The 16,796-nt window shown below is 44.1% G+C and overlaps 1 protein-coding gene across 4 annotated transcripts; it reads left to right on the top strand.

The window, feature by feature from the left end:
• The first annotated feature begins 659 nt into the window (after positions 1–659).
• LOC149844015 (serine/threonine-protein kinase STN8, chloroplastic-like) lies at positions 660–16,789 on the top strand. Of its 4 annotated transcripts, none has more exons than XM_090000242.1 (5): positions 660–1,348; positions 2,571–2,744; positions 3,212–3,616; positions 3,958–4,327; positions 16,343–16,789. In XM_090000242.1, the coding sequence occupies exons 1-4, from the start codon at positions 722–724 to the stop codon at positions 4,306–4,308; spliced, it is 1,557 nt and encodes a 518-aa protein (XP_089856368.1). In that variant the 5' UTR covers positions 660–721; the 3' UTR covers positions 4,309–4,327; positions 16,343–16,789. The 4 variants fall into 4 exon arrangements, with proteins under 4 accessions (XP_089856368.1, XP_089856366.1, XP_089856367.1 ...); XM_090000240.1 differs by lacking the exon at positions 16,343–16,789 and adding an exon at positions 15,888–16,294; XM_090000241.1 differs by lacking the exon at positions 16,343–16,789 and adding an exon at positions 5,395–5,601.
• Positions 16,790–16,796: the final 7 nt, after the last annotated feature.

Raw genomic sequence — 16,796 nt, 5'->3', positions numbered from 1 at the left:
TTGACACCCCTAACAGCAATGTTGAGGGGAAGATAACTCTAGGATTGGAGCAGATCCAGTGATCGGGGACAAGTACTTTACACGCTGTGATTTGTGTGGCTCGAGTAATTTCTAAAGTACTTGGCTTGATCACCTTACCACACCCTCTAGGATGGTTTTGATTAACCATGAGAAAACTAAGATGCCTTTTGAAATTTAAAAAAAAAATAGGTATCTTTTAATTATTGTCAAAAGATTAGTTATGTTTATTATAATTTTCCTTTGATTTTTTCCGAATTACACAGTCGATATTTTCAGATAAATAAAAAATTTCAATTTTTCTACTGCCCCATTTTTTTTCGGTTTAAAACTTTCATCACATTCTTACCAAGAGCTCAAGTGAGGGGCCTACAAGGGATCCGCTGATCTGGTATGAGCACCTTGTGAATGCCACCAAGTTGATGGAACGTCACAAGTTCTAAACCCACCTTGCCGCAGCTGGCTGTACTCTTCGGAGAGAATTTTACCTACTGAGGCCAGCTCAGGCGAGGGAAAGGGGGCGGGCATTGGTCAGTCTTTCTTGGGGAATTACTGCCCCATATTCAAGATAACCAGAAAATCCGACGTGGTCAAAAGGGCACCTCTCCTACAAGGACTCGCCGCTAGATTCTCACCCTCAAAACCCAACTTCCACCAACACCACACTCCTCCTTTCTCCTTCTTCTCTGTTTCTTTTGCTTCTATGGCTTCCACTCTTCTCTTCCCAACTGTATACTCTCCAAAACCCAACTTTTCTCTTCTCCAACCTTGTCTTGCTTCCACCACCCCTACCACCAAACTCTTCACAACCCATTCCTTCATCATCAAAGGCCCTTCACACAAACACCCAACAAGACTAAATGCCATTCTTGGAGACCTCCCACAAGATTTGATCAGTGGTTTGAGCTCATTAGGATTGGAAGAGTCTGGCTTTGTGTTTCCCTTGATTAAATATGGGCTGTCTCTGGTTGAGACCATTGAAGGCTTGCCAGAGGGTGAGAGGTTTTGGGTTCTTTCTCTTATTGGTTTGAGTTTGATTTACTTGAATGCAAGGCCGGGGGTGTTGATGGGTGCAATTGATGCTTATGTTTTGGCTCCCCTGCAAGTGGGTTTTGATAGTGTTTTGCGGAGGAGGAATCTGAAGAGGACGGATTTTGTTTTGGGGGATAGGTTGGGAGAAGGGACGTTTGGTGTGGTTTATTATGGGGCAATGGTGCCCAAGAATTCTGGTGGGCAAGAAGAGGAGGTGGTGAGGAGGACAGGGAGGAGGGTCAGAAGCTCGGAGATGGATGAGAGGTTTAAGAATTCACAGAAGGTCATCCTGAAGAAGGTTGGTGTGTTGATTGTTCAATAGAGATCTCTCTCTCATCCATGAACATCATGATTGAGTGGACCTTCATTCTTGTTATGTTTTTCTTTAAATGTCTACACTTGATTTGGTCATTTGGTTTATTAATTTTGTCGACATCTTGTGTTTTGTTTCTGCCATAAGAGTATGCATTTCCTAGTCAAACTGTTGTCTGTTTATTGACATGATTACATAACCATTGCCTTGTAGCTACTCTAGGTACTTCTACTTCGTTGGCCTCTTTTGGTTAGTTTAAAGGGATCAACTATATTCTATGCAAAACAAGAATGCACATTGTGTCTAAGAATTTCTTGTATATTCTACAGAAAACAAGAATGCACATTGTGTTTCTAAGAATTTCTAGTTGAAAGAATTTGAGATATTGATCCTTAGGTGAAATTCCTGTTCTGTTGGTTTCTCTGAGAATAAAAAGGACTAATTTATTTATAGCATTAGTTTTCTATATGCTGAGAAGCTATGTTATTAATCATCTTACCAGCCAACCATATCTGTCTTTGAAACTTGGCGATCCTCACAGTCTTTAGTTCATCTAGTATTCAAGTCTCCTTTAGAATTATCTTTGGACTTGCCTTTTTTCCCTTGAATTTAAGCTTATTTTTTATTATTTATTTTTTTAATCTTGTGTAAAATTATAAGCAACTTAGTGGCTTCATAAATGACCATATCATGGTTCTATCTAAATCATAAAAAATAGTTATTGAATAAAATAGTCTCATCTATTGGCTTTTAGTTCCATATATTTCATTATTAATTTGACACCCTCTGCCCTTGTAGCACAACGTTCAGACATGCGTCAACCTCTCTCATTTAGTTCAGTATTCAACTGTGTTACCTTCGTTCTTCATAGTTTCAGATTCAAATCTATCTTACTCTATCTTGTGTGTGGAGTAAATATTTTGTGCCTATGTAACTAGTTTTGTAAGCCTCAATGTATCTGACACCAACAACCCGTGTCTGGGTAACATAATTGCTTAGTAGCTGAATGTATCATGTATCTGCTGTGAGTCTGCTGTGAGGGGCATTTGGTGATGTTGATTGGCAACTGCAACATGTTCTATTTCCTAGCATGTGTGCCTACTTCTCACGTCTTTATATCCAAACAAAGTAATGCCTTACTAACATCTGCTACTTTGTGTGATTCTTCTCTGTGCATTCATGATCAACCATTTTTCTGCTATATCAGGTCAAGGTTGAAATTGTAGGAGCCAAAGAGTGTGGTGATTTTGAGGAGTGGTTCAACTACAGGCTTTCACGAGCTGCTCCAGAGACATGCGCTGAATTCCTTGGGAGTTTTATTGCTGATAAAACACTTTCACAATTCACTAAAGGTGGCAAATGGCTTGTTTGGAAATTTGAGGTATTCAACTGTCAATGCTGTAATAATTCCTACAAGAATATGCATTGTCTCATCCTTAGTTTGAAAAGAGTTTCACGTCAGTGTTTATGTCCTTTATTTTCGGCAAGTTCCAGATGTACTACTGGTACTGCAATCACCTCCATTATTTCATACACGATGCCCAACTCAGGATTTGACAAGCTAGTTCATGCAGATTGTACTCCCTAGTTAGATCTCAAGCTGCTAAAAGTAGTAGAATCTATGAATCCTAATGGCAAATGTCCTCAAATTAATCCAAATTAGTTGCAGTCATTTTTTGAGTTCCGCATTGGACCTTCATGCTATTATTGTTAATTTGTTACTGTAATATGTAGATCCTATCGTTGTTATGTTGAGTGCACCAAATTACTGTTGCTAAAATGAAAATCCCCTATATTTCTACATCACTGTAATCGTGGACTTATGCTGACAATGCCAACATGCACCAGGGGGATCAAAACCTGGCTGACTATATGAGAGATCGCAACTTTCCTATGAACTTGGAGTCCATTATGTTTGGACATGTTTTAAAAGGAATGGACTCTGTCAAGAGGAACTCATTGATCATCAAACAGATAATGCGTCAAATCATTACTTCTCTCAAGAAGATCCATGATACAGGCATTGTTCATCGAGATGTAAAGCCAGCAAACTTGGTGGTCACTAGAAAGGGACAGATCAAGCTTATTGACTTTGGAGCTGCAACTGATCTCCGAATTGGCAAGAATTACATACCAGATCGTGGACTGCTTGATCCAGACTATTGTCCTCCAGAGCTGTTTGTACTTCCAGAGGAGACACCAAGTCCTCCTCCAGAACCTATTGCAGCTATTCTTTCTCCAATTCTTTGGCAGGTGTGAATATGCACTTTACTGTGACAAACTCATTAAATTTTTAAATGATATGGCACCTGATGCATTTTCTACATAGTTTGGTTTGCTTTTGTTTTTTCTTTATATTTTTCTTCATTCTGTTTTTCCCCTGGCCAACAAATATTAAACAAATGCAAACAGATTTCGAATCTTCAAGTGAGCTTGCTCTTGGATGATTTCCCGATAGGTACCTGCTTCTTGCTTAAGTTTGAAAACTGGGAAATCAATAACAGGAATTAAACCAGATTGTGTGAGAGATTATGGATATATATTTCTGCCTTTTAGAGTGATCCAATTCTCAAATGTTCTTGCATGTTTTGCAGCTAAACAGTCCTGATCTGTTTGATATGTACTCTGCTGGAGTGGTACTTCTGCAGATGGCAAGTCCTACGCTGAGGTCAACAGCAGGTTTAAAGAATTTCAAAACCGAAATAAAAAATGTTGGATATGATTTAGAAAAATGGAGGGAATACACTCGAATGAGGCCAAACTTGAGCATACTTGATCTTGATTCTGGGAGAGGTTGGGATTTGGCCACAAAGCTTATTTCAGAGAGAGGGTTTCTTAGACGGGGGCGTTTATCTGCTGCTGCTGCTCTCAGGCATCCTTATTTTCTGCTGGGTGGTGACCGAGCAGCTGCTGCACTTTCAAAGCTAAGCATTGTTAACCAGTGAATTTTTCAAGTGCACCAATGTAAGAATTTCATCCCTTTTTATCTAATGTCACAAATCAATAAATGTATTTTAAATATTTTCTTAATCTGCACTTCGCTCACTTGGAATGAAAATTCTGCATTAACTTTACATTTGACATTTAGAATGTTAATTCATGTGTTGATAACAATGTTGAAGGCAACCCCAGGTGATCCTGTGGTTCTTAGTTCGAAGTTCAAACTGTTCAACCTAGTTCACAAGCCTCAACAAAATATTCTGGTGTTATCTTAACCTCACTTTTCAGGACTGGAATTATGCATAAGTATTATCACTGTTATTTAGAATGTTAATGCATGTGAGAACTTCCTTTTTTTAGTCATAATGTTGCAAAAATGTGTAATTGAAAGAGGCGGAAGCACCAATAGGGCAAAAGTCACTCTTTAAGAGTGATTACAAGAGCCAAGAACACAAACACCAAGTGTGCACACACAAAAACTCAAGAATATAGAAAATGACTTAAAGTCATAAGTTGGATTTATTGAAGAAAGGAAGAGAAGGGTGTAAAAACCCATCCATTTACAAGGGGGAACCTCCTCCTTTTATAGAGGAGGAGAGCACTTTAGAAGGACCATAAAGGGGGCTCCCTTCTAGTCGTTGGGAGCCCCAACGGTCATAAATATGACTGTTGGGGCCCCAACGACTAGATGGGTGGGGCCCCTTTATGGTTCCAAAAAGAAAAAACAGAAAATAAAAAAGGAAAAGGAAAAAGGGGAAAAAAGAAAGAAAAGTAAAAAACAAAAAAATACATATGGAATTACCAAAACACCCCTATCGGGTTTTTGGTTTATACAAAACAGGAAAAAGCTATATAATTATGTATATATACATATATACGTATATATACTTATATATATATATACAAATGTATATATATAAGTATATGTATATATATATATATTTATATATACATAATTTAACAAAATGTTCAAGGCAAGTCACTAACATTTCTGGTTTAAACTGTTCACAACATAGTTCACAGAACTTGAAAAGATAATCTGGTGATACTTGCATTATTTGCCAAATATATTGATTTTTACTTCATGGTAGGTGAAAGGTTTATTGCCCACAAGGGCTCAGCTCATCTGGTAGGGGAAACTTGTGAATGTCACCAAGTTGACGGGATGTCACAAGTTTGAAACCCACGGGTGGCGCCCCTTGCTGCAAGGTTGAAGCTGAGTGTACTCCCCGGTAGGCAGGGGGAACCTCAAGGGTTTTACCAACCGAAGGCCAGCCAATGTGCGGTCAGTGATGGGGGGGGGGTTCCCTTGGACTATCCGAAAAAAAGGTGAAAGGTATATTGTTTTAATATGCTCTGTCTTGAAAGCAAGCCTAAGCAAACCCCATTGGTGTTGGATATTGGATAGTGAAGTAGCTCACACGTAGGAGGGTAATCTGGTTGAACTTGTATCATAAAATATTGACTTGGTTCCCTTATAGGTACACAAATTAAGGTGGCTGCATGATCATGAGTTCATAACGTGCCTTCTCCAAGTAAAATGTTTCACAGATGGTTAAAGAAAAGGTCATAAGCATTGAAACTGGAGCCTTACTGAACATCATGCTTTTACTGTGTGCAAAACACTCTTACAAATAGTCATGAAGATCACTGATATTAGTTCATTTTCATATATCTATGTATTAATACATGTGTACATGCATGTGTGCATAAACACATATGTACATGGCGGGATGTGCATAAATATAAACCAGAAGACATTTGAATTTCAAGAACATGCTTCACGTCTCTTGTTCAGTGTTTTTGTTGGGTGGGCATGTTTCCCTGAAATGAGCTATTTGGCTAAGGCATAACTTCATATTTCTGTAGCCTCCATTTTCCTTTTACTTGCTTTTTGGAGTTCTTTTGTTCATGATGATGAAAAATTCAAGACAGGAAGCCCTACGGTGTGGTTTTTTAAGGTTATGCGTTGAAGGTCAGGCTTTAGATTTAGAATTGAGGCAAAGGAATTCAATCTGACTCATATCTCTTTGTTGAATATCAGATTGCCAATGTGACATGTTAAAGTGAAACGTTATGTCCACAGATCATCTGCCAAATGGAGCTCGCGTAGGGGATGTTTATTTAGACTCTTAGAGAATGCATGTAAACACTAATCAATAATTTTGCATCCTTGATGATACGACAAAAAAATTTGCATACCTGAATTTATAATAGCGTAATCATATTCAGCTATGTAATATGGACACTTCTAACAGGGCAGCACACCCATGTCCGATGCGGGCGTGACACTTGGACATGACTTCCTTTGTGTCAGGTGAAGTCAACCACATTGAGGTCCATTTCTGTTCAAAAGTAGATTTTATTAACCTTAACCAAGTCTAGGTTTATCTATATTATATATATATATAAATAAATAAATGCACACACACACACACACCTATATATATAGGGGTAGTGTCGGACCCCCAAAACGTCGAATGCCCGGTCGAACTTGCGCTCAATGTTGATCTGGGATCATTATCGTCTGTCCTTGACCATCGCTAATAAGCTGGGCGGGAAAAACCCTCTTAGCGGCAGGAATGCGTCCGAGTAATAATGGACGAAAACCTCGTCCACTGTTATATATATACTATGGCACTTAGGTGTGGGTACGGCGATGCAGAACTTTAAAAAAATTTGGGTGCGGGAGGGTATATATATATATATATATTTATATATATATATATATATATATATATATATATATATATATATATATATATATATATAGAGAGAGAGAGAGAGAGAGAGAGAGAGAGAGAGAGCCGAACTATAACCATCAACATTACGATACAAAAACAGGTTCAACCAACATTGAACCTACCGGGTAACCAAACACGGGCCCAAGACATGCCAAGGAGCCCCAAAAAAGGAAAAAAGAAAAGTAGAGATGCAAGGAGAGAAGGAAGAAAGAAACAAGAAACAAATACAGTTAGGCGACGAGCATCATCCTTGATCATGAATGGTCCCTGGAGGCAGATGGTGTTGCAGATCAGGGATGTTGATGCGGAGAATGGCGTATACGTCCGCCAAAATAAGGTTCACCATTTTGTTGAACACTACCGGAATATGCCGAAAAATAGCGTTGTTGCGAGTCATCCATACGGCCCACCATGACGAGAGAAGCCAAGTTCGCCAAATAATACGCCATTTGTTGCAACGACGAACTTGTTGAGGACCCCACAACAAATCGTTGGCGAACGATTCCTGGCGCACGCTGACCCCCGGCTTATTCCAAGTCACCTTAAAGATGTTTTGAAAGACAGAGCACTCCCAAAAAAGGTGAAATGCAGATTCTTCAGCCGCCTCACACAACACACATTTACTCGGCAGATGATATCCGATAGATTTGAGGAAGTTGTCAGTCTGCACCCGATCGTGTAAGATTAGCCAAGCCAGGAAACATGATCTCGGAGTGGGACCCTTGCCCCAGATCAGGTTCCTCGGGAACCGGTCCACCCCCGACGGAAGGAGAGCGAGGTACCCTTCTTTTGAGCGGAAAGATCCGTTCAGAGCAAGGTTACGACCAAAGAACTGAGATTGCGAGTCAACATTGCCATTATGTGACAGAACTGCAGACCATGCTTGGATCCATGACCGCCGAAGCTTAGACATAGTTTGCTGACGCACGCTTGTGGCCCCCACCAATGATTCCACACCACCGTATTTAGCTAGAAGCACGCTTGCACACGGAGACCCAGGTTGTTGTGCCAGCCAGCTCTGCTTCACGACAAGAATCATACTCCTCAGCCGGGGATCCTTGATTCCCAAACACCCCCTATTTGGGGGAAGTCGAAGAGTGTCCCACCCTATTAGATGGCGCTTGTTTTTGGAACCTCGCCCAGACCACAGGAAGTGTGTCACTACCTGAGTTATCTTCTTACTAACCCCCATAGGCATCAGGAACATAGTCATAAAAAATTCTGGCATAGCAGAAAGAACGTGCTTGATGAGAGTTAGTCTACCCGCGATAGAAAGGTAGGACGCTTGCCAGCCCGATATTTTTTCTGAACCCTTTGGATAGTGGTGCTCCAGGCTGCCGTTGATACACGACTGATTTGAAGCGGCAGACCCAGATAAGAAAAAGAGTTATCCGAAACCGAGCATCCGAATATCCGCTGGCCCATGTCCAACATTGATGGAGGGGCGTTGACCATGGATAGACAACACTTCTCGTAGTTCAAGGATAGACCTGACAACGATTGAAAAAAAAGGACAAGCTTGAATCTTAACATTTGTTGGATGGAGGCCCTTCCGAAGATAATTATGTCATCAGCGTAGGTCAGGATCTGACTACGACACTCTTGAAGACCGAGAGATTCAATGAGATCACCCTCCACTGCCCTCTTAACCAAAACCACCAGGCCTTCAGAGACAACGTTAAAGAGTAACGGAGACAGAGGACATCCTTGTCGAAGACCACGACCAAGTTTGAACTGTTTTCCTTTGACCCCATTGATCTGAAACTGTGATTGGGCATTGGTTACCAGCTCATGCACTCAGCTAGAGAAACGCCTACCGAAGCCCAAGTTTGCCAACGTGTTGAAGAGGAACGACCAATGAACCGAGTCGTAGGCTTTATGAAAGTCAAGCTTCAGAGTGAAAAAGGCCCCCCCGCTGATCTTGAGAGAGTGCAACACTTCTGTGGCCAGAATGAAGGAATGTTGAAGTCTTCTGTTAGGAATGAAGGCGAACTGTGCCTCCGAAAAAATCCTAGGAGCAATTGACCGCATCCTGTTAGCTAAGACCTTGGCGATAATGCGATATAAACTCCCTAACACTGATATAGGTCTAAATCGCGAGATATCTGATGTGGCTTCCTCCTTAGGAATGAGCGACACAATTGCTAGGTGAGAGTGAACCGGCAATCGGCCATTACGATGAAACTCGGCGAAGACACTAAGAATGTCACTCTTAACGCATTGCCAGAATATGCGAAAGAAATCCACAGGATACCCATCAAATCCTGGAGCTTTCCACCCAGACGACTCCCGCACCGCCGAGACGATTTCTTCTTCGGTGAACAACCCCTGAATCGAGTTGAATAGCGCTCGATCCATGGCCAAAAAATATGTTGAACCCATATTGCCACCTACAGCTTGGTTGTAGGAATACAGGTTAGAAAAATAGTTGGAGACAACATTGATTACCTGATCGCCCGAAAAGGAGACACCATTGATATACAGAGTGTGAATCACATGTCTTCGATGCCTGTGAGACGCTAAAGAATGAAGGAACCTTGTATTCCCGTCACCTGCTTTAAGCCAAGTCACCCTTGACCGCTGCTTCCAACGAATCTCATCCTTTAGACGCCACGATTGCACTAGAAGAGTCAGCTCGGCCGATCTAGCATTGAGACATTCAATATCTGATGCATTCATATAGGACGTATCCAAGAGAGATTGATTGATAGAAGCCAGCTCTCGCTCCCAATCCCCCAGATTTTGGAATTTGCTTATTCTATTGGAGATAAGCCAAGATTTGATATCGCGAGATAGTCGAAAAAGCTTAACCATGCATCTTGTAGCCGCCCGGACTGCAAAGCAAGGTCTATTCCAAGATTGAATGACTAACGACTCAAAGCCCGCCTCCTTAAGCCACCATTGCTCAAATCTAAAGGATCTATCGCTGGTGAAGCCTTGACCCCATCTGATAACAATCTGACTATGGTCTGAGACAGATGGAGGAAGAAGGCAACAAGAGATGTCATTAATAGAACTCAGCAGCTCTGACGAAACGAGCACCCTGTCTAGCAGACGGAAGCACAGGGTAGATCGTCGATTAGACCACGAGAAAGCTTCACCAACATGGGGAACGTGGTACAACCGGTTCGTCTGAATAAAGTTTAGGAAGCCCCTCATAGAAGCCGAGAAATTAACCGGAATGCTAGAATTGATAGGAGACAAAAGGCAGTTGAAATCTCCCATGATGATATGTTGGTCCCCGAATGAAGCAATTACCCGATTTAAGTCCAACCAAAACTCCTCCCGACGGCTTTGACGGTGGGGACTATACACCATAGTGACCACTGCTGGAATATTCTGAGGAGGTAAGGGAAGAGTGATGGATATGGAAAACGTACCTTCGTCCACCCGTTGAAAGGCTAGAGAATGTTTCCCGAGGATGAGGATGCCTCCCGCATAATGAGTCGCAGGCTTGAAGACGAAATCTGCACCACGCCAGATTTCGGAGACGACGGAGCTCGAGATATCTGCCATCTTCGTTTCACAAATTGCAATAAGGTCGGGCTTTTCTTGATGGATCCAACTCGCTAGGAAAAGACGTTTGGTGGGGCAATTCAGTCCCCGAATATTCCAACACAAGATCTTCATAACTGAAAGTCTGGAAATACCCGAGGAGTGCGGATCCTCACAGACCGCCTAGGAGAGACCCCAGACTCGCCGGAAGGAGATAGCGAAGGTTGACGACGACTCCTAATTGGAGGACCACCCCACCCAGGAAGAGATAACCCCTCGACCGAAGCAGATGGAGAGATGATGGACGAGATACGCCCATCATCCGCGACCAAGGTCGGTAAACGATCTGCGATCGCGGCAAAGGACTCACGCATAACAGAGTCGACGCTGAGTAGCTGGGCTTGGGAAAGCGCAAGCTTGAGCCGCCGAGCTGCATCGTCCACAGACAGACCCAAAAAGGATGAGAGTTGACCACTCCTAGATGACGAACCCGCAATTGACGGATAGACCAAGTTTGGGGAGCCCTCCAGGCCTGCGAAGTCACCCTCCCGAATGAAAGAGGAGGTGATCAATGCAAACGGCGTCCTGCAATACCCGACAAACAGAGGGGCACTTACCAAACTGATGGAGACCAGGCGAATCGGATAGACGATGCACTCGATGGAGATAGACGAAACCAAGACTGAAAGTCCATCAACCAGCTTGAAGAAAAAACACTGTTGGATCGGGACTCCGGAAGAAGACGACCTGTGGGCCCGAGCAAGGAGAGAGTCCTCCGAGAGATGAGACCTCTTTCGCGAGAAAGGCCCAAGCTCAGATGCCCCATAGGTCGAAGCAAACGAAATATAGGATGATGCACCTGCCGAGATGCATAGAGTATCCTTAGACGCCAAGGCGACACCTGACGGTCCCCGATCCCGAACACGCTCGAAGAAAGGATCCACCAATAGGATCCGCAACAACATAGCCCAATACTCAGACCACCCGGGAAGCCACGACAGCCAACATCTTCCTGATCGAGGCCAAGATGCCTCGTCACACCTGCCATTCCACCTGAAAGCCTGCCCCACTTCGAACAACGAGCCCAGAATGAAAGATACAACAGATGATGATGATGATGCCAGCAGACTCGCACCCCGAGGCTGCAAAAAGCCCCCTGCCGACACAGGTGCACAAACACCGCCAAGGAGCCGCGGTGGCCCGAACCCCAATGCCCCCGAAGGAGAGCAAGATGACAACATCGGACGAAGAAAATCCCTGCTCACCCAAGAAGACCTCGCAACGTCGATAAAGGGCCCCACGCTATCCACCGATCTCTATACGGCTTGAAAACCGAGTGGCCAGCACGACCACCAAGACAAGGAGAGGGGAGATCTCGATGAATGAATCGGGGAGAGCCTGCTTGCCTCACCTCTGGCCTTAACAACTCTTCGCACATCAAAAAGAGCGAAAGAAGAGAAAAAGTACCTTCGTCGAACAGAAAAAGGAGAATAAATCGAAGGCACCCCAGAGCACGCGACCTGCATCCCCGAGCATGTCGCAAGTACTCCCTGGCTGCAAAAGTCACGGGACGCGGGACCCTCAGAGACGGAGGCAGCACAATAGACAGGCGGACCTGACACAGCAGAGCAGCAACTGTCCCGACCCAAGATGGCAGGCGAGCCACATGTACGGACATGACAAAGATGGTTGAGATTGAAATGCTTCCCTGCGAAAGACATCGGTGCAGCCGTTGACGGACGCATCGGCACCCAAACGGAGTCGATCTTGAATCCCAAAAATGACGACGAAGGATCTTCCAAGATACCGATTTGGACCCAAGGCGCGAATGAAGCTTTGCGAGGGCGGTGCATACCTCGCGAAGAGGCTCGTCCGATGGAGGGAGGAGGGACTACCGCCCACGAGTGCCTGAGCACTGGGTGCCGCCGAGACTGAAACAACGAGGCGCAATGGAGGCAAGCACGACGCCTGCGAAAGTTGAGCGAAAGGCAACCCGCGCACCACCAGTCACCCGGCTTCACCATTGATAGACGAGAACGAGAAAGCGTTTTTTGGAAAGACCGCTGCCAGGTAGCTTTCACCTCCTGCCAGCCCCGACCGTCGATCGAGCTGGGCGGCCTACGGAAGAAAAACGGAGCCCGAAGAGTGGTGCAAACCGAGCATGCCTGAAGAGATTCCACCCTAACAGCTCTGAGGAATCGCCCGACATCACGAGCCAGCAGTGATCCGGCGGCGAGGCAGGACGCGAAGGCCTCCGATAAAGAGAAGAACACACGAAAAGATAAGCGAAAAGGCAGGGCAACAAAGGCACCTTGGCGACGAAGGGCGAAAGCGAGCCCCCAATCGTTCAAAGCCAATAGGATAGAGGATAGAGCATGTTGGTTGACCTTCAGGGAGTTGGAGGCTCCTAAGCCCAAGAAGAAGAGGGATGAGGGAGGCATGGGTCACACCCAAAAGACAGAGAGATGCAGATGGAGCTGGCGCTAGAAGCCTGCGGAAGCTAAGTTAGAGAAGGAACAGGGTGGGTGGGGTCACGAGTGGAACCTCACAGAGTGAGGAAGAGGTAGGGTGAGAATCAGGAGAGGAGGCCAAACCAAGAGGAGTCCGCCCTGCAATGGCAGATCAAAAGACAGCGAAGAAAGAGTGATCGTGCTTGGGTGGGTTGGGTCAGTGGTGGAGCCTCGAGGATAGAGGAACATGGTGGGTGGGGTCCAGGGCAGAGGCAGATGGGATCCTTTCGGCAGGCCACACCCGCAGATGATAGTCGGAGGAGATCGGCAAAGTCACGAAGGCACCACAAAAGGGGATAAGTGTATTGGAAGGGACAGAGGAGAAGCCTTCGATGAGCAATAGAGAGGATGCATTCAAAGAGAGAGAGAGAGAGAGAGAGAGAGAGAGAGAGAGAGAGAGAGAGAGAGAGAGAGAGAGAGAGATAAAACATGGAGCATCAGCCTTCTACACCACCGGGAACACCCTCCCCATATGCGGCAACACCTTCCCCCTTTGCACTGTCCATCGAATCCATAAGGGTAAGCCCCAAAACCTCCCAACCTTCACCTATTAGACCTGATCCTCAGGGGATTGGCCCTGTTGTTCTCACTGATAGTGGTGCTGACCCTTGCCCTTGCATCTTCACCAAACAATGGCAAAGGAAGCCCTTGCTTCACCTTCTCCCATACCTCCCATGCATTTTCAAAGGAAACCCTAAACCACCTATAGAGATAGAGCCACACAGAAACTTACCTGACGAGTGCTTGCCCTTGAGTCACCGTCGATTTCCTCCTGAGGTAGCAATGAACGATCTCGGTGATGGCATCGTCTTCTCGATCACGGGCATGCCTATTTTGATTTGTGCCAACTACCAATGTCGAGAGAGTCACAGAGAGAGAGTCACCTCTGCTACCGCTGCTCTCTGGAGGAACGGCTGCAAAGGGGGGCGATCCTTCCGTTTCTCTTCAACCAAGCCCTAAAATGAATCCACAATGATGCAGACAGGCTGTCCTCATCCGAAATGAACTGCAATAATGAGTCCACGAAGGAATGCAGCCATGCCCTCTCCAACCAAAACGATTCTATTGCAAGCGAACCCAGCGCTCAGACAGGGCGTAGGGAAGGGCTTGCACAGGGCGCAAGAAAGAGCTTTCACAGGGAACTGGCAAAGGGGAAAATCAACTTCACAGGTTCTCAAGGCAACATCGATCACAGAGGTGTGGGTCTTCACGGCTATGCAACGATGCTCAAGAGGGCGCTGCTCACGAACTGGCTGCCGGTGGTCGCTGGTGGCTGCCGGTGGAGGGGAGAGAGAGAGAGAGAGAGAGAGAGAGAGAGAGAGAGAGTTTGGGTCTAGATCAAGTGTGGATCTATATTAAGATCCACACTTGATCCTGGGGTATAAAACCCCTTCTCTCTCATTTTGGGTTTAGACCTGCCTTTTTAATAAAAAGGTGGGGGGCATGAAACCCCTCTCTCTCTCTTGGGTGGGGGAACGAAACCTCCTTTCTCTCTCTCTGAGGTGGGTTTAAACCCCCTTCTTCCTCTCTCTCACTCTCTCGGGTGGGGGCACAAAACCTCCCTTCTCTCTCTCTCTTAGGTGGGTTTCGACCGAAAGGGCATCTCCTCTCTCTTTCTCTGTCAGATTGATGAACGGGAAGAAGAAGAAGAAGCGGAGGAGGAGGTAGTTGCTCTCTCTCTCCTCACCGGTATGCTCTCTCTCTCTCTCTTCTCCTTTTCCTTCTCTTCCTCTTTTGTCTTCTTCATTCTCCTTCTCTTCCTCTTTTGTCTTCTTCCCTTTCCTCCCCTTCCTCTTTCTTTCTTTCTTTTTCTTCTTCCTCTTCCTCTTTCTTCTTCTTCCTCCCTATTTCACCGACATAAAAAAAAGGTCACGATTTTTTGATGGTCCAAAATGGACTCGGTCAAAGTTGATCGAATCTGTTTTGGACAAATATAAACTTGAGTGCGGGTTAACTACACCCAGGGTTATATTGACCGCACCGGGTGCCGCTGCCGCACCCGCACCCGCATCGTGTTAACGCGAGTGCGACACTCAGTTTAGCGGGTCCCTGTGACATATATATCTCTGCATCTGCACCCAAGTTTTTTTTTAATGGCTGTGTCACACCGTCCGCACTTGCACCTGTATCCACATCTACACCCACACCTACGTGACATAGCTATTAAGGGTTGTGATACCCTTCCCTCATTGCATGATGTTTAATGTACATGCTTCTCTCTCTCTCTCTCTCTCTCTCTCTCTCTCTATATATATATATATATATATATATATATATATATATATATATATATATAGGGAAGGTGGACCATCCAACCAAAGGAAGGTCCAAAATATACAATTGATGATAATCAACAACATTCCTTCTCTAACGATCAAGTTTTTCATCGATCGGACTTTACATATTGGATTTTTATCATTCATTTAGTGGGCGACAAGTTTTGGATTATGAATTTTCGATGTTTAGATGCGTTTTTGAAAGTGCTAAAAATCAATGGCCCATAATACTTTGTATTGTATAGTTTTGAATGCATTGTGAGCCGTCGATTTTTCACGTTTCGAGAAACATGTCTATATGCCGTAAAGTCTTCGTGTAAAGCATATTTCTTACTAAATAAATTATAAAGAACAAATATATGAGGTTTGATCGATGAGATGCTCAAGTATTGGAGAAGGGGAGCCGTCTGATCGTCGTTGGTTGTAGATTTTGGACCTTCCTTTGGTTGGACGGCCCCCCTTCCCTATATATATATATATATATATATATATGATTTTCTGTAAACACAATCTATACGGTATAATATTTATTTTGCTTGTGACTGTTTGCTGTTTGCAGTTAATGAAGAAGAGTACCTTGCATTTCATTTCACAAATTTCAGAATCTCAAAAAGAATAAAAAAGAAAAGAAAAGAAAAAGAAGAAAAATCAAGTGCAACTAGGAGCACCTAGAAGATTCCTCATTAAGAACGTGCCAGCAAACCAAAGAAGTAAACCACAAAGTCTGGATCAATAAATGTATGTGTTTTGCCAGCTTAGCTGCTCATGATGAAGTCAGGATCAGGCTTTCTCAAATGCCGGTCTACTTGTTCATGTTTCACTGCAGAAAGAGCAGTAGAATTGTAGAAACCTAATTGAGTATCTCCTTAAAGTTGGCAGAAACCAAATCAGATGTATATACTGAAGAATGTTATACATGTATCGTGGAAGTTGAGTGAATTTTTCTCTTAGATATGGGCTGAAAAAGATTATTGTGAACATGGGTTGACCACTGTATCTGCTTTTCTTCTTCAGTTGCATTTTCTTGGGTCAGATCCATCATCTGGAGGCTATATTTCTGCATTGAAACCCATAGACATTTCACATGGAAATTAATGGAAAATAGAAAGTTGCCATGAAGCTGGTCTGTTTTAGTATGAGTTGGTTTACTTGGCAGTAACCATGAAGCTTGGAAGGGTAGATAAGGAGGTCTCCGCTTTTGGACATGATTTGGTTCGACTTGATTTTGCTATGTAATTTTGGACGAAAAGTGGTAAGAGAAATTCTGTATCTGTCACACGGATACTCCATTTACTCCCATACTAATATACTAGTCATCTTGGAAAACTTCATAAAAATGCATGTATAATTGTTTGCTACATCCATATCCATTTGACATAATCAAAATCAACCGGTACAATGGTGTGCTTCCACATTTCAAAATAATTCTGAAAATGCAAGTGCTCTCGAACAGGTGGCAGGATCCCTT

Source organism: Nuphar pumila, chromosome 3, assembly GCF_984573655.1.
Source record: "Nuphar pumila chromosome 3, dmNupPumi1.hap1.1, whole genome shotgun sequence".
NCBI lineage: Eukaryota > Viridiplantae > Streptophyta > Magnoliopsida > Nymphaeales > Nymphaeaceae > Nuphar > Nuphar pumila.
Note: the sequence above shows the minus strand (reverse complement) of the source record. Positions and strands in the feature narration are given on the sequence as shown.